Source organism: Lutra lutra, chromosome 8 (genome assembly GCF_902655055.1).
Source record: "Lutra lutra chromosome 8, mLutLut1.2, whole genome shotgun sequence".
Lineage (NCBI taxonomy): Eukaryota > Metazoa > Chordata > Mammalia > Carnivora > Mustelidae > Lutra > Lutra lutra.
The window spans coordinates 11,304,696-11,329,428 of record NC_062285.1 but is presented as its reverse complement, the minus strand read 5'-3'; the positions used below and the strand labels follow the sequence as shown (position 1 = coordinate 11,329,428).

The following is a 24,733-nucleotide window of genomic DNA, read 5'->3' as shown; positions in this document are numbered from 1 at the left end:
ACATTCCTTTGCTAACATAGTCTTCCATTTTTGTTTTAGGAAGGTTCCCACAGGACAGAAATATAAAGCCAAGGAGTTACTGAATGATCAAAACCACCCACGGTTTACCGAATCTTGCCCACCTTTACCTCCATTGGAAAAATTAATACTCTCCCAGTAGCCATCGGGCCCAGGTCAATCGATTTGGTCCCTCCTAGTTCCTTGTAGTACTGCTCCTCTTTCCTGTGCTTCTCTTTGGAGAAAATTTAACTCAAGAAATTCTTGGTCCCCTAGGACCCAGGAGATACAAAAATCTTTACCTAAATAACTTTATCACTTCGAGACTGACTTAATAATATGTGAAAGGGTCTAATTTAATTGTCCTTGTTCTAGACTTAAAAGTCTGTTCAGATTTTTTGTAACCACTCTGACTAGCTCTCCTGCTCTTCAAGGGAAAATCTCCAAGGGTACTTGCAGTTACTCAGTTATCTCCTGGATTTGTGCTCCCTCTAGGGGCATTAGTCTGGTTTTCTCTGTTACATTTTTTAAGACTCTAGTCACTCTCTCTAACCTATTAATTTTTAATTATTCCCTGCCCCTTTAAAGTCCCCTGTCAAATCTGGTTATTGTTGCTGTGTTTTCCTTTCTGTATGTTGAGTGTGGCCTTCAAGATCTCTACTTCCCCTGTTCTGTTTAATTTGTTCTCCCAAATTCCAGCAATTCCTTTAAGGAAATCTCTATTTTTCTTTCTCTCAAGCATTCTCCAGCTTGTCTTCTGCTATTTCCCGAGCCATATTTTTGGGCATCACTATACTAAAGAAAATGAGAGATTCACCTTATTATATAAAAAGGAATTTAATGAAGGTCAATGATAAAGTGACTACTTCAAAGTTTTACCATCAGCATTGTGAACCCCAAGTCCACAAAGACCTGAGTTCTCTTGCTTCCAAGAAGGCAAATCCCAAATGCATAAGTACTTATCAACCTTCTGTTTGTGTCACAGTTGCTGATGTCCCATGGGACCAAGTAAGTCACATTGCCAATGTGGGAGGGAACCACGAAAAGTAAAAAATACTGGGAGCCATGATTCATTGGAGACCATTAGTATAAAAGTCTACCACTCTACCATTATGTGTACATGCATTTTAACCATATGTTTTCTTGGGGCACCTGGGTAACTCAGCCAGTTAAATATTTACTCTTGATTTTGGCTCAGGTCATGATCTCAGGGTTGTGAGATGGAGCCCCAAGTCAGGCTCCACACTAGGCATGGAGTATACTTGGGATTCTTTCTCCCTCTTCTTCTGTTCCTTCTCTCTCCCTCTCACCAAAAAAAAAAAAATTTTTTTTCTTCCCCAACACTACATTCATGATCAGTTCTTACTGCTGTCCCTTTTCAGTTTCTTTCTTAACTATTCATCTCTCAGTTTTACAGCCTCTTCTCAATGGCCAATCAATTTTTTAAACCTTTAGATTTCAATCTAGAAAAAGGAAAACTGAGTGACTTCATAACACTCTGTGATAGATTATTATAAGAGTTAGGAGGAAAGCTATACTGTTTTAATTTCAACAAGGAGCAAAGGAAAAGGTAAAAGGCTTAAGATAGGGCAGGTGAAAAGTCGCAAAATGATACCTGGTGTTTCAGAACACAGGCATCTGAGCAGACCCACAGGATCTACAGAATACATTTCAGCCATTATTATTTCTGCCGTATTTGAATTTTATAATTCCTAGAGCTGTGGAAAGACAAGCAGTAGCACCTAAGTTATGACTAACATTAGAGTGTCCTCGGAACAACAAAAACAAGAGGTCCTCCTTGTCTCTGAGGAGCTCATACTCAAGTGTAGGAAACAGATTAACCAGTAACTAAAATACGCAGTTAAAAGAGAAGCATCTCATGCATAGTAATGGGCAAAATTTTTTTTAAAATAAAAAATAATGGGCAACTGCCCTTTATTTATACCAAACTCAGTTTGGCTAACCTGAGAGAATGAGACTTACAAGAGGAGAAATGGGGGGAAGAGAAAAAAAGGGACACGGGGGCTGGTTGAAAGGACTGGGGAACAGAAGGAAATGGAATCCACATAGCGATAAGAGATAAAGAAAAGGTAATGCGTTGCCTATTTAATTTTACCTAGACTGAAGATGGATGAGAAGTAGACTAGATAAAATTTTAAGTCCTAAACTATATTCTTGAATTCCCAATGCCCCACCCCCTTCTCATCCAGAAGGCACTTTACAAAGTATGGAGAATCCAATCCTGACAAAGTAGACACCATTCTCAGATTAAAGGGCAGAGTGTTGTGTGAATTGAAAGGAAGCAACTTAAGAGACTTGTCACTTAAGACATGTGACTTCTAGGCCATGTTCTGGCTGTACTGGATATAGTCTAGAGCTCCAAAACCAATATGAAAAGCTTTCACAACTCAAATATAGCAGATGAGCTCATTTTAAAAATGTCAAATTCCTTTTATGGAATGATACAGAAAAACTGGTGGGGAATAACTATTAGTGATATTTTTTATTGACCTTCTAAACCCACACAAACATTAGTAATCTACATAACTAGATTCGTAAAATTAAATAATCTAGAATGAAGAAACTAGAATGAAGAAACTCAATAAAATCAAATCTCGAGGTACATATTTTTCTGTAGAATTTAGTGCCTCACGGTGGCTGATTTATGAGCAATTGTAGAAGTTTAGGGGTTGTGTTTTGAGAATGAAAAAAAAAAAAACACGCCGATGTTGTGCTAAAGAAATACCATAAAGATGGGCAGTAAAAGGCCCTGGTTTTGCACATTACAGAGCACCTGTGAACACCCTCCCTCTAACATTTCATCCTAAATGTTTAGGACAAGAGCTGTGCCATTCTCGCCATAATCTAGATATGGTTTAACAAATGGAATTCCCAAATCGGTTCCCCCATTTTTTTAATGTGACACAGATGCCATTAGATTTATACCGCACCAATGATAAACTCAAGCTATAGCTATGCCTAGGACTTTCAACAAGCCGACGAAGAAGAGGAATCCTCCTCCCATTTATCTTAACTTTTAGAACAGAAAACGGGTGCCACCTTGTGGTTATTAAGGTCACCCTTAAACAATGACTTTCTGGAAAGCCAACTTAATATCTCCTATTTCTTTCTCCTTTAAAATATTGTTAAAGATATCTTCCTCAAAGTCTTGGACTTGATATTCTTAGAATCTGGAGATTTCGTTAAAACGCGGTATCTCCGCACTTAAAAACACAACCACAATCAATGCTAAGTGACTGCCAACCACGGACAACACGGCGAGCAATTTTCCTGATTCTAGGACCCGCTCACCACCCGCCTGCCTTTGGTCGCCTGCACGTTAAAAGGTAGGGGAGGACTTTCATGAAAATGGTGACATGAACACAGGGGTCCCTCCATCCTGGGAACTGTGGAACAGACCAAAGATAAACACTCACTTTTCATTCTACATGTTGCCTTCTAACTTTTTACGAGGAGAATGTTTATGTTCGGTTTGATAAAAATAATAAATTCAGTGTACCAGGCTCACCTTACCCAAGAACTGTGTTACTGGATGATCCCCGAAAGGCTAGAACGTGTGTGTGTGTGCGTGTGTGTGTGTGTGTGCGTGTGTGTGTGTGTGTGTGTGCGTGTGTGTGTGTGTGTGCGTGTGTGTGTGTGTGCGTGTGTGTGTGGAAGCCAAATTCCCCCCCAAATGTAAGTCTTGTACAACAGGCACGCATCTTACTTTAAGAAGTGTTTCTGTGTTAACTCGACTCCGGAGGGCACGGGCGCGCCACACGCACATTTGGGGCCAGTCGGGCCGTGGGTCCAAACACGTGCTCCGCACCGAAGCCTGCAGGGTCGGGGCGCGAGCAGCCGGAGCTCAAACAGACTCGCTTAGAACTTCTCCAGGAAACCGTCGGGTGCGGTGAGATGGGCGCTCCGTCCAGCCGCTGCCGCCTCGCCGGCCGCCCGGAGTGAGAACGTGGCCTCGCCTTCCCGGAAATGAGCCTCAGCCCCTCCAAGGTTGCGCCAGAGGCCGGGCCCCAGTCCGCAGCCCAGAAGCCGGAGCGGGAGCCGGAGCCGGAGCCTCCGTGGAGGCCGCAGCCCGAGGCGAGGCAGAAAGCCGAGGCCCAGCCCGGGCCGGACTCCGGGAGGCCGGCGGAGGGGGAGGCGCGCCCGCGGGCACAGCCGCTCCCCGCCTCCAAGCCCGAGTCAGAGCGGCCCCTGCGGTCAAGTCAAGGACGGGGACCCAGGCTTCACTGGGCTTCGGGCCAGCGCATGCAGTCCCTTGAGGCGTCCTATTCCCAGTCGGGGTCCGCGAGGGGGCCTTCAGGCCTGCCGGTGTCAAGGTCACGCTCAAGGTCATGGTCGGAAAATCAGCGGTCGGAGAGACCCCGTTGCCACACCGACTGCCTGGAGAAGCCCCTCTCCCGCGCCTTGGGAAGGCTGGGGTGGGTGGTGGGCTCGCACCCCTGGATCTTCCTGCTGGCGCCCATTGCGCTGACGGCCATTCTGGGCACCGGCTTGATTTACTTACCCAAGGATAAAGAGGAAAACCTGGAGGAGCAGTACACCCCCATCGGGAGCCCCGCCAAGGCTGAGCGGCGCTTTGTGCAGGGACATTTCACCGCCAACGACTCTTACCACTTCTCCATCTCCAGGAAGAGCACTGAAGTCAATTTCGCTTGCATTCTGGCGGTCTCCAACACCACCTCCGTGCTGGAACAAGAAATCCTGGAAGAAATTAGTAAACTGGACGACGCTGTGATACAGGATCTGTATGTGACCAAGGAAAACGGAACCCAGACCCGCTACGATCAGGTGTGCGCTAAGAACGAGGATTTCTGCGTTCCCTCCAACCCGCTCCTGGCTGTCTGGCAGAGGAACAAAAACCTCGACCTGGGAAGCGTCACCTTCCCAATCTTCAACCCAACAGGCCAGCCCATCTACCTGGCCGGGACCATTGGAGGAACATTTTTAGGCAAGAGGATGGGAAAGAACCAGTTACTCGTGAGGGCCAAGGCCATGCGGCTACTGTACTTCCTGAAGACTGAGGATGGCGAGGTCAACGAGCTTAGCAAGATGTGGCTGATCCATTTCCTGAACCAACTTAGCAACATCGAAAAGAGTCTGGCCTTGACGAAGATCCAGGTACCTGGTGGCTGGGCTTTAGAGGGAGGCCAGGAGAAGGTGGGAGGAGTAAGGACACTTTTTCCAAGGATCAGTAGCACTCCCCAATTATTTGATGGAGTCCTTGCCTTGAAGCTGGGAGTGCTCTACTCTACTTGGTACTTAATCCAAGGTCCTTAATCTCATATATCAAAGGATGCTACAAATCTTAAATCCTTAGTAATGTTGGTGGAAAACACAAATTCTACATCCTCAAGGTAGGTCTGTTCCATACAGACATTGATCATCAGGTTTCCTAGTCAAATGACTTTGAAATTCCTACTTTTAGTTGAAGTCTTTGCTATATGGGGGAGCTCCCTAAAACTTGTTTGGAGTTCACTGAAATTAAAAACAAAACAAAACAAAAAACCCAACAACAACAAAAAACCCTTCAAGCAGAAGTTCATGGTGTTTATGAAAAAAGAACTAGCTTAGCATTTTCTGAGTAAATTCTAGCACAGTGCCAGACACATGCTAACCATCCTGTAATGTTGGGCCAGCAAGCCCTTTAATACTTGTGAATAAGCCTGGTAAAGTGAGACAGCTACTGGAAAAAGCCTTTGAATACCAGATCTTTCTGAAATATCAATGCACTTAAAATAGTAAAAGTCAACATCCTAATGAAATTTAGAAAAAGCGACACTTTTCTGTGGCTATTAATGACTTCACGGTCTTATATAGAACTCAGATTTTGTATATTCAGGAGTTTTAAACTTTGGGTTTTTGCAAGAGACTTTGGAAACCATGCCATAGATTGTGGGAAGAAGCAAATCTATGTTGTCCTCTTTATTCTAAAGTCATAGTCCACAAATTTTAACATGTCGTTTCAATGAATAAGCTGTAGTGTTTCAGTAGCTTTTGTCACTTACACACAAATATTGGAATGAAAAGTTATTTACTTGGGTATATTTTCTGTGGCAGGTGGTCTACTTTACATCACTTTCCAGACAACTGGAATTTCAAGCCACTTCTATGACAGTGATCCCTTTGTTTCACTTGGCATACCTTCTAATCATATTATTCGCAATCATATCATGCTACAGGTAAAACAGTTTTATTAGTTGTTTAACTCTTTTAAAAAATATTTGTGTGTGGTGAAATACATATAGAAGATATAAAATATGTCATTTCAATCATTTTTCAGTGTGCAATTTAGTGGTATTAATTAGATTCACACTGTTGTACAACCATCACAACTATCTGTTTCTGAACATTTTTCATCACCTCAAACAATTTGTATAAGTCTCAGCCAGTAACCCACCTTGGCCTCCCCATACCCCAATCCCTGTTAACTTTTTTTTTAAGATTTTATTTATTTATTTGACAGAGACAGCAAGAGAGGGAACACAAGCAGGGGGAGTAAGAGAAGGAGGAGGAGGCTCCCCCCTCCAAAACAAGGATCCCCACGCAAGGCGATCCCAGGACCCTGGGATCATGACCTGAGCCAAAGGCAGATGCTTAACCAACTAAGCCACCCACATACAACCTTCCCCTGCCCCCCAGTTAATCTTTATCTACTTTCTATTTCTATGAATTTGCCTATTCTAGAGATTTCATCTAAGTGAAATCATACAATATTCGTTCTTTTGTGACTGGTTTATTTCACTTACCATAATGTTTTCAAGGTTCAACTATGATGTAGCATGTATCAAAACTTCATTCCTTTTCCTGACTAATGTTTCATCATATATAAACAGTGCTGTTTATTCACTTATCTGTTGTTGGGCACTTGGAATGTTTCCACCTTTTGGCTTTTGTGAATAATGTTGCAGTGAACACGGGTATACAAATATTTGTCTGAGCTGCTGTTTTCAATTGTTTTCAGTATATTCCTAGGAGTTGAATTAGCGAGTTATGTAATTCTGTGTTTAGCTCTTCCAAGAAGTGCCAAACCACTTGCCACAGAGGTTACCCCCATTTTACACCCTACCAGCAGTGTGTAAGGGTTCTAATTTCCGCACATCCTCACCAACATTGATGACAGACATCTTAGTAGTAGCAAAGTGTGGTTTAATTTACATTTCCCTAATTATGAATGATGTTAAGTATCTTCATGTGCTTATTGGCCATTTGCCTTTCTTCTTTGGAGAGATATCTATGCAAGTCCTTTGCCCATTTTTTTTCACTGGGTTGTTTGTCTTTTTGTTGTTGAGTCCTGTTGTTAATGATTACTTTGTGTATTCTGGATATTAAACCTTTATCAGATTTGTAGGGACATCTGGGTGGCTCAGTTGGTTGAACATCCAGCTCTTGGTTTCAGCTCAGGTCATGATCTCAGGGTGGTGAGATCAAGCCCTGAGTTAGGTTCGGTGCTGGGCTGGAGCCCACTTAAGATTTTCTCTCTCTCTCTCTGCTCCTCTTCCCTGCTCATGTTCTTGCTTGCTCGCTTTCTCTTTCTTTCTCAAGAAAAGATATATGATTTATGAATATTTCCTCCCACTCTTTCATACAGTCTCTTCACTTTCTTGATAATGTCTTTAATGCACAAAAGCTTTTAATTTTGAAGAAATCCAATTTATCTTTTACCATTTTTCTTTTGCTATTTATGCTTTTGGTGTTACATCTAGGAATCTGTTGACAAGTCAAGGTCATGTACCTTTGCCCTGTTTCCTTCTAAGAAGTGAAAACCTATGGTTTTAGCTCTTATATTTAAATTGTTGATTGGTTTTAGTTCATTTTTGTATATGGTGTGAGTAGAGGTCTAACTTCATTCTTGCACATATGGAAACCTAGTTGTCCAAGTACCATGTGAAGAGATTGTTCTTTCCCAGTTGACTGCATTTGGCATCCTTATCAAAAATCAATTGGCTGTAGATATATGGGTTTATTTCTGTGGACTCTCAATTCTATTCCATTAGCCTACATGTCTGTTGATATGTCAGAACCACATTGTTTTAGTTGCTGTAGCTTTGTTGTGAGTTTTGAAATCTGGAAATCTCAGTCCTCCAATTCTTTTCTTCTTTTTCATGATTATTTTGGATATCCAGGGATTCTTGCAATTCCATATGAATTTGAGGGTTGACTTTTCCACCTCTTAAGAAAAGAAAAAGGCCATTGGCATTTTGTAATAAAGATTATGGTGAATCTATAGGTTGCTTTAGGTGAGATTGACATCTGAACAATCTCAGTTTGGAAGAGAGGACACTCTCTTCCTCCCCATGAACTAAGGATGTCTTTCCATTAACTTAGGTCTTTATATTCTTTTGCCAATTTTTTGTAATTTTTAGTCTTTTATTTCCTTGGTTAAATTTATTTTTAAGTATTTTATTCTTTTGGACACTATGTAAATGCAATTGCTTTCTTCACGTCATTTTTTGGATTGTTCATTGCACATAAATGGATACACAACTGATTATTGTGTGTTGATCTTGTATCTTGCAGCATTGCTCAACTTGTTTATTAACTCTATTAGTTTTATTGTGGATTATTTGCAATTTTCATGTATAGAATCATATAGTCTGTAAAAAGGAATAGTTACATTCTTCACTTCCAATTTGAGTTCCTTTTATTGCTCTTTCTTATCTAATTGCTCTGGCTAGCACTTCTATTTCAATGTTGAGTGTCATTGGTGAAAATGGGCATCTTTATCATGTTCCAGAATTTAGAGGGAAATCTTTCAGTCTTTCACTATTTAGTATAATGTTAGCTATGCAGTTTTCATAAATGCACCTATCATTTTGAGGAAGTTCATTTCCATTCCTTGTTTTTTGAGTATTTTTATTGTGTCGCAGCTGACACGACAAATCGACCAGGAACGTGAGGGTAAGAGGATGAAGAAAAGAACTCGAGAAGCAGAGAGATGGGGCAGGAGGAGCACTGAGGAGGATGTACAACAGTGCTAAGTTTATTCAAAGCATTAAGGCTACAGTGATATTACAATAGGAAAAGCAATACATCTGTGTCTAGTTAAACAACCACAAGTTCCCACAATAGGAGAAGCAATACATCTGTGTCTAGTTAAACAACCATGAGTTCCCACTATAAGCAGACCTCGTGACGCCAAATGGCTGATGCCGGTACACTTGTTCTGTATTGATACAGCAAACCTGAAAGTAATTTATGGGCTGTACTAGGGCAGCAAGGACCAGCCATGAACTTATGACCCCAACCGAATTGTTTTCATTTGTTTAGCAAGCATGTGGGAAGTCATGTAGGCATGCACACAACACATAGCACAGACCCTTTCTCAGTGCTACTCAACTTTTCCAGTCTTAAACCTTTTGTTAGGTTATTTGGACTTTAAAGGAGGCACAAGTCAGGGCCTGGTTTGGTCCTCGTCTCAAGCCTTATTGCGGCCTCCCACATTATTGTAAATGGGTATTAGGTCTTGTCAAATGCCTTTTCTGCATCTGTTGAGATGATCACATAGTTTTAATCCTTTGTCCTATTAGTGTGATATATTACATTGATTGATTTTCCCATGTTGAACCTCTCTTGCAGGATAAATCCCACTTAGTCATAATGTATAATCCTTTTAATGTGCTATTGAATTGGGTTTACTAGAATTTTATTAAGGACATCTGCATCCATATTCATAAGAGATACTGATCTGTAGTTTTCTTCTTGTAGTCTTTATCTTGCATTAGTATTAGTGTTCCTTTTTCAATCTTTTGGAAGGATTTGAGAATGATTGGTGTTAATTCTTCCTTACATGTTTAGTAAAATTCACCAGTACAATGATCTGGTCTTGGACTTTTCTTTTTTGGAAGGTTTTTGATTATTAATTCAATCTTTTTACTTGTTACATGTCTGTTGAGATTTTCTATTTCATCATGAGTCAGTTTATATCATTTGTTCGTGGTTCTAGGAATTTGTGTATTTCATCTAGGTTACCTAATTTGTTGGTGTAAGTTGCTTATAGTATTTTTAAATAATCCTTTCTATTTTTCTATAAGCAGTAGTAATACCTTCACTTTCATATCTGATTTAGTTATTTGGATCTTCTTTTTCCTGTCACTCTAGATAAAGGTTTGTCAATTTGCTGATTTTTTTTTTAAATAGCCAAATTTTACTTTCTTTGGTTCTCCTTTGTTTTTTCTATACTTAGTTTTATTTTTTTCTATTCTAATCTTTCATTTCCTTTCTTCCTTCTGTTAGCTTTGGGTTTTGTTTTGTTTCTATTTCTACGAGATGACTAATACCATAAAGTGATTTAAGATCTTTTTCTTTTTTTAATGTAGTATAAATTTATCTGTGAGCACTACATCCAGTAAGTTCTGGTATGCTGTGTATTTGTTTTCATTTATTGCTAAGTATTTTCTAATTTCCCATGTGATTTGTTCTTTGGCCCATTAGTTATTAAATAGAGAGTTAATTTCCATATATTTTGAATTATCCAGCTTTCCCTCTATTATTGATTTGGAGCATCACTCCATTGTTAGTTGAAAGATACTTTGTATAATTTCAATATTTTTACATTTTCAGACTTGTTTTGTAACCAAACATATGATCTATTCCAGAGAATGTTTCATGTGTGCTTGAGAATAATGTATATTCTGCTATCATTGGGTTGAGTGTTCTATGTATCTCTAAGTCTAACTGATTTATAGAGTTGTCCATTTCTTATGTTTCATTATAGAGTATCTGCCTGGATGTTTAATCCATTATTGAATGTGGTATATTGAATTCTCCAACTATTATTGTAGAGCTACCTATTTCTCTCTACATGTCTGTCAATATTTGCTTCATGTATTTTTGGTCTCTACTGGTGGTGCATGTCTGTTTGTAGTTTTTAAATCCTCTTGATGAATTGGCCTTTTTATCAATATATAATGTCATTCTTTGTCTCTTTTAACTATTTTTAAAATTAAGATTGTTTTATCTTATATCAGTATATCCACCCCTGCTGTCCTTTGGTTACTACTCATATGGAATATCTTTATTCATCCTTTAACTTTCAATTTGTTTATGTCTTCGAATCTAGAGTCTCTTGTAGACACCATATAGTTGAATCATGCTATTTTATTCATTCTGTCAATCTCTACATTTTGACTGGAGAGTTTAATCCATTTACATTTAAAATAACTGCTGAGGGGCACCTGGGTGGCTCAGTGGGTTAAAGCCTCTGCCTTCAGCTCAGGTCATGATCCCAGGGTCCTGGGATCGAGCCCTGTACTGGGCTCTCTGCTCAGAGGGAGCCTGCTTCCCTTCCTCTCTCTCTGCCTGCCTCTCTGCCTGCTTGTGATCTCTCTCTGTCAAATAAATAAATAAAATCTTAAAAAAAATAAAATAACTGCTGAGAAGGAAGGACTTCTGCTATTTTGCTATTTGTATTCTGTATATCTTACAGCTTTTTCCCCCTCATTTCATTCCATTTATGTCTCTTGAATGTTTAGTTTTTATTTTTCTAGTGAGCTGTTTGATTCTCTTGTCATTCCCTTTGGCAGTGACTTTGTGAGATTTTCTTTAGGGTTACCATGGAGATTTATAATTCTCAATTTAAAACAATCTACATTAAACTGGTACAAACTTAACTTCAAATCAGATTTCCTAGAGTTCTCTGTTGTTTTTTAATATGTTTATTTAAGATTGTAGTAGTCTATTTTCTTAGTGATTTTCCCAAACTATTATTGTAAAGACTGTAATTATTGTTTTTGTACTCACTGAAGTTTCTGTACCTTAGCTTTTGTTTAGCTAGTGTCTTGACATAGATTTCCCTGGATGCCAGGAGCTCTCCCAATTTTTGCAACATGAATCTATGCCTAGACCCTCCTTCAACACTTAGCAAGGCTTACACTGTGCCTGGGGATCAGCCCTAGGTGAAAGCTTAGAATTGGTGCCATACTGGTAACACAGCTGTTACTGCTTTAAGACTGCTGCTGCCTTAATGCTATTGCCACCTTGAGGCTGTGGCCACTTTAATACATCTGTCACTTTATGGTCACTGCCACTTTAAGACTTCTACTACACTGGAGAGGGAGAGAGACATGGCATGTAAAATCACTATAAAAATTTTCAACAATTTTGAAGTGCTTCCCCACCTTTTATTCAACATTTGTTTACTTGTTGTAAGTGTTTGACTATTTTCCAGAGTTTACAGAATTCTGAAAATATATGCTTGTTTTTCTATATTTCTGGGGGTTGGGTGGAGTCATGAGACTTGGGAAATACCTACTCCAGGTTTTGTTGACATCTAACACTAAACTCTTATTTTTTAAACTTTTTCCCCATTAGCAATAGTGTGCAATCACAAAGAATAGTAAAAAGAAATAAAGAAATTGTGGTTAGGGACACTTGGGTGGCTCAGTCAGTTAAATATCTGCCTTCGGCTCAGGTCATGATCCCAGCATCCTGGGATTGAGTCCCACATGGGCTCCCTCCCTAGCAGGGAGCCTGCTTCTCCCTCTCCCTCTGCCTGCCACTCCCCCTGCTTGTGCTCCCTCTCTCTCTCTCTAATAAATAAATAAATAAAATCTAAAAAAAAAAAAAGAAGAAAGAAGAAAAAGAAATTGTGGCCAGTTTTGTTTGATTTGGTGTATTTTTTTACCTTACATATTTGCCAATTTATGACCATTTGGAGGCAGATATGCTGATAGAACTAAACAACAAGTCCTTATTTCTAAGTTTGAACTAGTACTTTTAACTATATAAAAATAATCTTTAATTTAATTGACTTAGATATCTTCATTGTTCTGATGTGGGCTTTATCTTGTTAAGCACTTAAAAATTGTTATCTAGGCCCTAGGGTTAATTTAGTCTCTTGTGATCAGAAAGCTAAAATGTGAAAAATACCGACAAATAAAACAATTTAGGTGTAGAAAGAACACTACAGATTATATCATTCCAGTGATTCTCACAGCAGAGTCACAGAGACAACTCTTAAGTCCACGTATTCTGAGGCCTTGCCCTATTGAATCAAGTCTCTGGGGGTTCAGTTTGAAAATCTATATTTCAAAAGCTTGTCTACTTGATTCTCATTTGTAGGTTGATTTGGGAACAAATGATATAATTCAACCTCTAGATTTTAAGGTAGAGGAAAATGAGGCCCTAGTAGGCAAAGAGAGTCAAATAACTACAATGGGTACCTCTTTGAGTCAATAAACTACCTCACAGCTTTGTTATTCTGGAAAGAAAGACCACAATGCCCTAGAATACGAACAAACCAAAATACTAAAGAAGAAGCGTAAGAGGGAGGGAGGGAGCAAGTGAGGGAGGCAGAACGTGGGGAGGGGAAAAGACAAAATTCTGTCTTTTTCAAGTCAGTAGAGTTAAAAAAAAAAAAGTTAAACTAGTGTGGAATCTACAAGGTACCAACAACTGGTTTGATAAAACTTGTCTTCTAGATAGTTGGTTCTGAAGATACAAGTTTATATCAATTCTTGCTTATCTTTACAAATGACAATGGACAGTAATACACAAAATAAATCCTGTACCAAAGGCAATTAGAAAATGATTTATATTTATGTGTCTTTGAAGACTTTATGTGTTTGTAACCAACACACTGAACACATAGGACTCACGAGGTATAAACATACAGCAACTTTATTTTTGTCTCCCTCTGTTCTCTTTAAGTTTTGTAGGTAGAGGAGTTCTTCCTCTGCCCCATGAAAACTCAGGCAGGCCCTGTGACTTTTGTGGTCATTCTTAGGTGAGACAAAATCCTCTAGTCTGAATTAAAATGTCCATGTCCAGGTAATAAACAAAACAAAATCATGTAATTAAAAAAAAAAGCAAAAAAACTAGATTTGAAGCTAAGGTTCTCCCACACCCCCACACTGCCAACACTCTTAGCCAGAGTGTGCTGCCTGGGACAGTCCTTAATGGGGAAAAAAGGGACTCACCAGTCCTCTTGTAGCACTTTTCTTCCTACTTCTCATCTTGCTAAGTTGGCTCCTGGATGGAGCATGCCCAAGGAGAAGAGGAAAAGGAGTAGGAAAATACTTAAGGTAAAGATGTTGCCATGATGGTACAATTCATGCCTTTTCTGGTATCAAAAATAAAACCCATTCTCCTGTGAGAGTGTTTCTAAGTTTCCTAGACACCTCCCACTCCTCTCCCTCTGTTATCACAGAGAATCTCTTCTCTCTGTTCTGGGCGGGGCCTCCTAGACAGTCCCTGAAACCTTGCCCACCCTGCTTGTCTCTGATCCTTACACAGGAAGGCTACTCCTTGCATACCTGCATTTGCCTCACACAGAAGCCTTGTTCGAACACATTTTAGGGTTCACTATTCATTGTCTTACAGTGAAGTCATAAGAACAATAGTAAGACTTTTCCAACTTTATGCTCTAACCTGAACCTCATTCTACAGCACAGTAGTGGTATGTTGAACTTCTAGACTATTTCAAACTTGTCTAACATTTTGGAAATGTCAAAACTTACCCCAAATATTCGATCAGTTTCTGAAACAATCTGGGGAAAATATTTCCCTTCTCAAATACACTGGAAATTATTGTTTACTCATGGGAGACATGATTACCTTTCAAGGAAGATAAGGACCTCTCACCAAACATACAGATTGTTTTCTAAGGACAGTAATTTCTAGTTTTGCCCTTGTCGGCTAAGTGAATTAAAAATTCAGAGGATGGGCCATCTTGCTGTCAGTGATGCCCAAATCGGCCTGAGCACTGGAATCAAATGAGGAAAGATTTAGACATTCAGACTCTGCAGCTTCCCTACAAACTTATCGTATCAGAATCTGCAGAGCTAGATTCCGGGAAATCCAAAGTTCTAAGACTCTCCTAGGTCATTCTGATAAACTGCTTAAAACCAAATCCTTCTAGGGCACTGGAATATCTACAAACGTATTCACCAAACTCCTACAGTGTTCACTTTCAAATTTTTTCCTCCATGGTCTATTGAACATTAAAATAAAGGTCATTGAGGGGCACCTGGGCAGCAAAGTGGGTTAAAGCCTCTGCCTTCGGATTGGGTCATGATCTCAGGGTCCTGGGATCAAGCCCTGCATTGGGCTCTCTGCTCAGCGGGGAGCCTGCTTCCTCCTTTATTTCTGCCTGCCTCTCTGTCTGCTTGTGATCTTGTTCAAATAAATAAATAAAATCTTTAAAAAATAATAAAAATAAAATAAAGGTCATGGAGAGAAAGTCAGCTCAGCAATTAGTCAAAGTAAAATCATACCTCCCATCCTCTGGAAAATTTATACCAAAAAATCCAGAAACTTAAAAGAGGGAATGGAAATAAATGTGTCATATGTAACTTTTATCCTCCTTAATCTTTCTGATTTCAGAGTTCATCTTTGTTACCTTCTTTTAAACTGCCATAAGCCAGTATTGTTTTTTTAAATTTTTTTTACTAACATATAATATATTATTAGCCCCAGGGGTACAGGTCTGTGAATTGACAGGTTTACACACTACACAGCACTCACCATAGCACACACACTCCCCGGTGTCCATAACCCAACCACCCTCTCCCTACCCCTCTCCCCCTGACAACTCTCAGTTTGTTTTGTGAGATTAAGAGTCTCTTATGGTTTGTCTCCCTCCTGATCCCATCTTGTATCATTTATTCCTTTCCTACCCCCCAAGCCCCCCACGTTGCCTTTCAACTTCCTCATGTCAGGGAGATCATATGATCATTGTCTTTCTCTGATTGACTTATTTCACTCTGCATAATACCCCCTAGTTCCATCCACATTGTCACAAATGGCAAGATTTCATTTCTTTCGATGGCTGCATAGTAGTCCATTGTATATATATACCACATCTTCTTTATCCATTCATCTGTGGATGGACATCTAGGTTCTTTCCATAGTTTGGGTATTGTGGACATTACTGATATAAACATTCAGGTGCACATGCCCCTTCGGATCACTACATTTGTATCTTTAGGGTAAATACCCAGCAGTGCAATTGCTGGGTCATAGGGTAGCTCTATTTTCAACTTTTTGAGGAACCTCCATGCTGTTTTCCAGAGTGGTTGCACCAGCTTGTATTCCCACCAACAGTGTAGGAGGGTTCCCCTTTCTCCACATCCTTGCCAGCATCTGTCATTTCCTGACTTGTTAATTTTAACCATTCTGACTGGTGTGATGTGGTATCTCATTGTGGTTTTGATTTGTATTTCCCTGACTTTGAGTGATGTGGAGCACTTTTTTATGTGTCTGTTGGCCATCTGGATGTCTTCTTTGCAGAAATGTCTGTTCATGTCCTCTGCCCATTTCTTGATTGGATTATTTGTCCTTTGGGTGTTGAATTTGATAAGTTCTTTATAGACTTTGGATACTACCCCTTTATCTGATATGTCATTTGCAAATATCTTGTCCCATTCTGTCAGTTGTCTTTTGGTTTTGTTGACTGTTTCCTTTGCTGTGCAAAAGCTTTTGATCTTGATGAAGTTCCAATAGTTCATTTTTGCCCTTGCTCCCCTTGCCTTTGGGGATGTTTCTAGGAAGAATTTGCTGTGGCTGAGGTCGAAGAGGTTGCTGCCTCTGTTCTCCTCAAGGATTTTGATGGATTCCTGCCTCACATTGAGGTCTTTCATCCATTTTGAGTCTATTTTTGTGTGTGGTATAAGGAAATGGTCCAATTTCATTTTTCTGCATGTAGCTGTCCAATTTTCCCAACACCATTTGTTGGGAACACCATTTTTCCCATTGGACATTCTTTCCTGCTTTGTTGAAGATTAGTTGACCATAGAGTTGAGGGTCCATTTCTGGGCTCTCTATTCTATTCCATTGATTATGTGTCTGTTTTTGTGCCGGTACCATACTGTCTTGATGATGACAGCTTTGTAATAGAGCTTGAAGTCTGGAATTGTGATGCCACCAACTTTGGCTTTCTTTTTCAACATTCCCCAATAGGGATTGCATTAAATGTGTTAATTGCTTCAGACATTTTCACAATATTTGCTCTTCCAATCCATGAGCATGAAACATTTTCCCATTTCTTTGTGCCTTCCTCAATTTCTTTCATGAGTACTTTATAGTTTTCTGAGTATAGATTCTTTGCCTCTTTGGTTAGGTTTATTCCTAGTTATCTTATGGTTTGGGGTGCAATTGTAAATGGGATTGACTCCTTAATTTCTCTTTCTTCTGTCTTGTTGTTGGTGTATAGAAATGCAACTGATTTTTGTGCATTGATTTTATATCCTGACACTTTACTGAATTCCTGTACAAGTTCTAGCAGATTTGGAGTGGAGTCTTTTGGGTTTTCCACATAAAGTATCATATCATCTGCAAAGAGTGATAGTTTGACTTCTTCTTTGCTGATTTGGATGCCTTTAATTTCTTCTTCTTGTCTGATTGCTGAGGCTAGGACTTCTAGTACTATGTTGAATAGCAGTGGTGGTAGTGGACAGCCCTGCCATGTTCCTGACCTTAGCAGAAAAATTCTCAGTTTTTCTCCATTGAGAATGATATTTGCTGCAGGTTTTTCATAGATAAGCCAGTATTGTTTTAAGAAAGTATTCATTACAGTCAAATTTTAGTCTAACAAAGCAACTTATTTTTGCTCTGGAATTTTGTCTGTGTGGTTGATTTAGGGCCCTGAATTTAACTCCTAGAACTGGTGGATTGACAGAAAGTGAGTTACAACCATGGTGCAGAATATTTTTTTCATAATAAGAAAGTTTAGCTATTTTACTGTTACAATAGTAAAAGGTCTTTAGTCATGTTGTTACTGTATTAGAATCAGTGCTTCCATTCCCATAGTTGACTCTTAGGTTTCAATCCAAACTTAGTTTGTCTCTCCTACTAAAAACGTCTAGAGATGAGTATCAGTCATTTGTTTTGAAGCACTTAACAAACAAGTGAAATATAAATTTTAAAATGTAATGTGGTGGGCACCTGGCTGGTTCAGTCCATTAAGCATCTGCCTTTGGCTCAGGTCATGATCCCAGGGTCCTGAGATCAAGTCCCGCATCAGGTTCCCTCTCAGCAGGGAGCCTGCTTCTCCCTCTGCCTGCCACTCCCCCTGCTTGTGCTTCCCTCTCCCTCTCTGACTAATAAATAAATATCTTTTTAAAAAAGTATAATGTTGTGGCTGTTGGGTAGGTAAAGTACTGAACCCATACTTTTTTTTAAATATTTTATTTCTTTTCAGCGTAACAGTATTCATTGTTTTTGCACCACACCCAGTGCTGCATGCAATCTGTGCCCTCTCTAATACCCACCACCTGGTTCCCCCAACCTCCCACCCTCCGCCCCTTCAAAACCCTCAGATTGTTTTTCAGAGGCCATAGTCTCTCATGGTTCACCTCCCCTTCCAATTTCCCTCAACTCCCTTCTCCTCTCCATCTCCCCTTGTCCTCCATGCTATTTGTTATGCTCCACAAATCAGTGAAACCGTATGATAATTGACTCTCTCTGCTTGACTTATTTCACTCAGCATAATCTCTTCCAGTCCCATCCATGTTGCTACAAAAGTTGGGTATTCATCCTTTCTGATGGAGGCATAATACTCCATAGTATATATGGATCACATCTTCCTTATCCATTCGTCCGTTGAAGGGCATCTTGGTTCTTTCCACAGTTTGGCGACCGTGGCCATTGCTGCTATAAACATTGGGGTACAGATGGCCCTTCTTTTCACTACATCTGTATCTTTGGGGTAAATTGCAGGGTCATAGGGAAGCTCTATTTTTAATTTCTTGAGGAATCTCCACACTGTTCTCCAAAGAGGCTGCACCAACTTGCATTCCCACCAACAGTGTAAGAGGGTTCCCCTTTCTCCACATCCTCTCCAACACATGTTGTTTCCTGTATTGCTAATTTTGGCCATTCTAACTGGTGTAAGGTGGTATCTCAAAGGAAACAGTTAACAAAACAAAGAGGCAACCCACAGAATGGGAGAAGATATTTGCAAATGACAGTACAGACAAAAGGTTGATATCCAGGATCTATAAAGAACTCCTCAAATTCAACACACACAAAACAGACAATCATATTAAAAAATGGACAGAAGATATGAACAGACACTTCTCCAATGAAGACATACAAATGGCTATCAGACACATGAAAAAATGTTCATCATCACTAGCCATCAGGGAGATTCAAATTGAACCCATACTTTAAAATGTGTCTATATATTCCCACTTCTGGGAAATAGGCCCAGGCTGTTATTCTAAATGGACTACATTTCCAATTCTTTTGCAATTAGTAGCAACTTTTCTAGAGCCCACTTCAGCAGTAGATGAAAATCCTGAAAACATCTTAGGAGGAGTCTTTCTACATTTTGCTAACCAAAATACATACTGAACTGGCTCTGAAATACATGAGCTATTTAGGCTTGCATCTACGGTGAGCTGGAGTCGAGGGTTGGGTGAAAAGAGCACTGGATATGGATACTTACTCTGCTAAGGCTTGCCCTCTGTTTGCTGTTGTAGTCCATTTATACCCTTTGAAGAGCAAAGTGGAATTAACCATCAGGAGTGTTTTAGTATAACTCTGTGGTTCTCGACTACCAATCAGTGGAGTATTTGCTTGCTTAGCTGCAGAAGAATCACCTAGAAAGTTTTGTAAAAGCTCAGATAGCTTTTTTGTTCCTTCTCTCCTTTTTCCCACTTGGTCTGGGATAGTGCCTGGGAATTAAAGGTCTCCACTAGACTAGTATGGGAATTATTGCCCAAGAGCCTTCTGAACAGGTGTCCAAGTCAAAAATGTTACAAGGAGTTTCAGTATAGAACCTACCACCACAAATCCCATGATTTTTCCTTCCAAATTTACAGGTATGACTGCCTACGTAACAAAATGTGGACTGCGGCCTTGGGGTGATTTCTGCTGCCTTGGCAGTGGTGAGCAGCTTTGGCCTGATGTTGTACATGGGGGTGCCATTTGTGATCATAGTTGCAAATTCACCATTTCTTATTCTGGGTGAGTAAAACAAAACATGAGGCTACATGTTGTATATGTGGGGGTGTGGGGTAGATAAGGGAGGGAGTTTAGGTTAGATTAAGCAAAATAATTATATTTGGGTGGTTCTATAGATCCAAAATGAGGTGACAGGAAAAAAGAAAATAAAATTGAATTGTGTGTCTTTAGGGGGAGAAAATCTAGCACCCCAAATGGAAAAACACAGACAAGGGACATGAACAGATGGGTCACACCCAAATCCAAAATATGAAACACTGGAAATAATAAGAAAATTAAATTTGACCTCTCAATTAACCAAGGGATACAAATGAAAACAAAAATGAGACACCTTGTTTTCACATCGGATTAATGAATATTGGCAAGATTGAAGGAAGGTTGTATGGAAATGAACATTCATCCTTCTAGGGGAAAACTGTAACCTGGTACACCTTTTTTTTTTTTAGTCCAGTTTTGCAAATCAAAAGACTTAAAAATTAAACAGGGAATGTGTTTGACTTACTGATTCCACTTCCTAGGAATTTGTCCTAATAATTGGACAAGTGCTCAAAAAGTAAAAGCATGTTCACTTTGGCATTATTAAGAACAGGAAGGTTTTGAAAACCATTTAATTCCCTATCAGCATGGGATTGGGCAACACAAATGTAGCATATTAAAATTGTGAATCATATTCAGTCCTTAGAAAGAGGTAGATTTATAAGATATATAAGGTAGACATAAGATATATAACCACTACCAGAAACATGCTTGTTATGAAACAGGGTGTTCAAAATAGAAAGATATAGTTGTATTGGTGTATTTGCATAGAGCAAATTCTGGATGGATATATGTAAAAATGAAGGGTGGAATTACAGCTGTTTAAATTTTTTCTCCATATTTTCCTGTACTTTCAGAATTTATTTTATAATAAGCATGAGAAAACAAAGGTGTTTCTATTTGAGAAAGTAAGGAGCGTGGAAGAGGTAGTATTTGGTTTCCTAGGGGAGACAGTGGATGAGCTGTATGCTGGATGTCAGGGCACCTCTTCCTGGTACACAGCCGTACTCAGTCACTCACCAGCCCCCACAGCCATTAATAACAAGGTTAAGGTGTATCTAATTGATTTCATGTAAACCAGGATTGTATAGTTTGTGTATTCACAGGAGTGTGAATGGCTCTGTGTATGTGTGACTTAAGCAACTCAAGAAATGTGCAAGAACAATTTCTGAATAAGGTTCTATAAATAATAAAACTAGTTTTTAGGGCACCTGGGTGGCTCAGTGGGTTAAGCCTCTGCCTTCAACTCGGGTCATGATCTCAGGGTCCTGGGATCGAGTCCTGCATCGGGCTCTCTGCTCAGCAGAGAGCCTGCTTCCTCCTCTCTCTCTGCCTACTTGTGATCTCTCTCTGTCAAATAAATAAATAAAATCTTTAAAAAAAATAAAAATAGTTTTTAAATACCTTGTAAATATCAATGAGTTCATTCTTGGTCCTTAGTACTTCTGATTCTTCCCTTTTGTCCAGCTGAGTACAACTGAAATCCTCAAGGCCGCTAGCCATGGGATGTCAGGATGCATTTGTGACATTCTGTTTAGCCTTGTGTTCATTTAGATCCTTCTGCCTGCTTGATCATACCCAGAGAACATCTGATTAGAGGCAAAGTTGCAATTCCTAGTACCCTACCATGGAGAAGATACCCCCAAATTGAAGTGGAGATCAGCATTTTATTCCACCTTGTGTGTTTCCTTGTTTATTTTATTGAGTTTGTATCAATATACATGGGTGAAGGTAGTGTCAACTCTAGCAGAAAGCTTGAGGCAGGTGAAACTTATCTGCAAATGCTCTTGCTGTCCTCACTATCCCCTTTCTTCTTTCTAGTCCTCCTTTCCAAGTTTTCAGTGGTGATTTCAAAGTCCTCAAATGTTCTGTCCTCTCTATTCCATCATGAAACATCCTTATGGAAAAGGATTACCTAGTAGATATTAATATGCAAGGGATTCTTTTTTTTTAAAGATTTTATTTATTTATTTGACAGAGATCACAAGTAGGCAGAGAGGCAGGCAGAGAGAGAGAGGAGGAAGCAGGCTCCCTGCTGAGCAGACAGCCCAATTCGGGGCTCGATTCCAGGACCCCGGGATCATGACCTGAGCCGAAGGCAGAGGCTTTAACCCACTGAGCCACCCAGGCGCCCCTATGCAAGGGATTCTTGAGATTTACTTTGGTGCACGTGTCTGATCTCAAGAGTACTTGCATTTTAATAATAATGCCTTAACCTGGGAAAGTTTAAGTGATAACATTCTGGGTATCAAAAACAAGCTTGGAGGAAAACGATGTGTGTGTGTGTGTGTGTGTGTGTGTGTGTGTGTGTGTGTGTGTGTCCTATGCGGTGCCTCTCAAATCCTACCACATTGATACTTAGGTGCTAACTGTAGAACAGATAAGTCCAGCTTATATTTTAAGCAACAGAATGTTGGCTCAATGTGTCTGTACATTTGTGTAAAATGGTTTATGAGGGGAAATGGTCTCTCAAATAATCCAATGGAATCAAGGATAACATTGCTAATCCTGCTTCAGCTAACATCCACAACAGGTTTCCTGACTCATCGTTAAAACGCCCTGCACGAAGACTAGGAGCAGAGTATCTGGTCTATCCCATGCTACGTACAAATAACAGGAGGACGTACAAAGCCCAGAGTTGTTACAGAGGAAGGGCTGAATCCTGGTGTGGCTTCAGAGGCAACCAAAGGAGGCAACAGAGAACACAGTGTCAAAGCACAGATTGGGCGAGATAAATCAGACCTTAAGAGATGGACAAAGAAGATGGTTTGAGTTTATGCATTTAATTTTTAATGGATATTAATATGTATGAAGATGGCTTTTTTTTTTAACAGGTGTCGGGGTTGATGATATGTTCATAATGATTTCTGCCTGGCAGAAGACGAGCCTCGTGGGTAACATAAAACAGCGTCTGTCCAGTGTCTATTCCAAAGTGGCAGTCTCGATTACAATTACCACCATCACCAACGTCCTGGCCTTCTATACAGGGATTATGACCTCTTTCAGGTCCGTACAGTACTTTTGCATCTATACAGGAACAACCCTGCTCTTTTGTTATTTCTATAACATCACCTGTTTTGGGGCATTTATGGCCCTGGATGGTAAAAGAGAAAGAGTCTGTCTACGCTGGTTGAAAAAGCCAGAAACTCCTGACCAAAAATGTTCCTCATTAAAAAGATCCTGCTGTCTCCCATGTGATTCTCTCCCGGACGAAGAAGAAACTGATGTCCATCCAATGAATGTGTTCTTTCGAGACTATTTTGGCCCTTTTCTCACAAGCACCGAGTCCAAATTTTTTGTAGTGCTTGTATACATTTTGTACATCATAAGTAGCATCTATGGGTGTTTCCATGTGCAGGAAGGTTTAGACCTTCGAAATTTGGCAAGTGATGATTCCTACATCACACCATATTTTAATGTAGAAGAAGAATATTTTTCAGATTATGGTCCCAGAGTTATGGTTATTGTTACAGAAACTCTTAACTACTGGGATGAAGGTGTTAGGCCAAAACTGGAAATGTGTCTGTCAGATTTGGAAAACAATGACTATGTAGATAAAAGTCTTACAGAGTTTTGGTTACGAGAGTATGTGCAATATACAGAAAAGAGCCAGCAAGATGTAAATGATAAGGATACTTTTATGAATAATTTGCCCAATTTTTTAACACATTTTCCACTTTTTACGTATGACATGAACATTTCATCATCACATGAAATCATTTCTTCCCAGGGCTTCATTCAGACTGTGGGTGTTTCTTCTTCAACCAATAAGAAGACGATGTTATCCCAGTTATGAAGCAAAGCTGAAAAGTGCGAGATTCCCCTAATGGTGTATAACCATGCATTCATATATTTTGATCAGTATACTGCAATATTAGAAAATACTGTTCGAAATGTCATTGTTGCATCAACCGCTATGTTCATTGTTTCCTTATTGTTAATTCCTCACCCACTGTGTTCCTTGTGGGTATCTTTTGCTATTGCTTCTGTGATTGTGGGAGTAACGGGTTTCATGACATTCTGGAATGTCAATCTTGATTCCATATCCATGATTAATCTTGTCATTTGTATAGGGTTTTCTTTCGATTTTTCTGCACACATTTCTTATGCATTTGTTTCCAGTTCTAAGCCCTCAGTAAACCAAAAAACAATTGAGGCGTTGTATCTGCTAGGCTATCCAGTGTTACAAAGTGCACTTTCAACAGTAATAGGGGTGTGTGTTTTATCTGCAGCTAAAGCATACATCTTCAGGACATTTTTTAAGATTATGTTTCTTGTTATGGTATTTGAGGCTGCTCATGGCCTAATTTTTATTCCAGTATTCTTAACCTTTTTTTGAAGGTTTGTTTGAATATCTGCTAACAAATCAAAGACCAATTTTAGAATTCCTGATTGCCAGAATCCAATCTGATAAAAATGCACTATCAGAAATAGTCAATAAACTTAAAACAAAGGCATGTTTCCTTGGCTTGGAAATCCCATTTAAAGATGTTATTTAAAATATCCTGAGAAAAATTAATTAGTCTTACATTAAAATATCTTTACTAAATTAGGAAGTGTTGTCATCTTTATTATAGTCTATACAATCAAGCATAAGGTATGACTTTCCAATTATTTTTTCCTTTTGTTTCATTGTTAGAAGTTTATGCCTGGAATTCAAATATTTTATACATTATAATATAAATGGAATATTATTTTCATTGTACTTCCTCTATCATTATTATGTAAAAGTACAACTTATTATTTATTCTCCCAGTCTGGGGCTTTGCATGCATTTTCT

The 24,733-nt window shown here is 39.4% G+C and overlaps 1 protein-coding gene across 1 annotated transcript; it reads left to right on the top strand.

Moving 5' to 3' along the window:
• The first annotated feature begins 3,885 nt into the window (after window positions 1–3,885).
• LOC125106827 (patched domain-containing protein 3-like) lies at window positions 3,886–23,780 on the top strand. The gene is given in 6 exon segments (XM_047741454.1): window positions 3,886–5,133; window positions 6,073–6,194; window positions 19,776–19,810; window positions 19,813–19,920; window positions 22,788–22,959; window positions 23,684–23,780. Coding segments are annotated over 6 exon segments (1,683 nt in total). The 5' UTR covers window positions 3,886–3,984.
• Window positions 23,781–24,733: the final 953 nt, after the last annotated feature.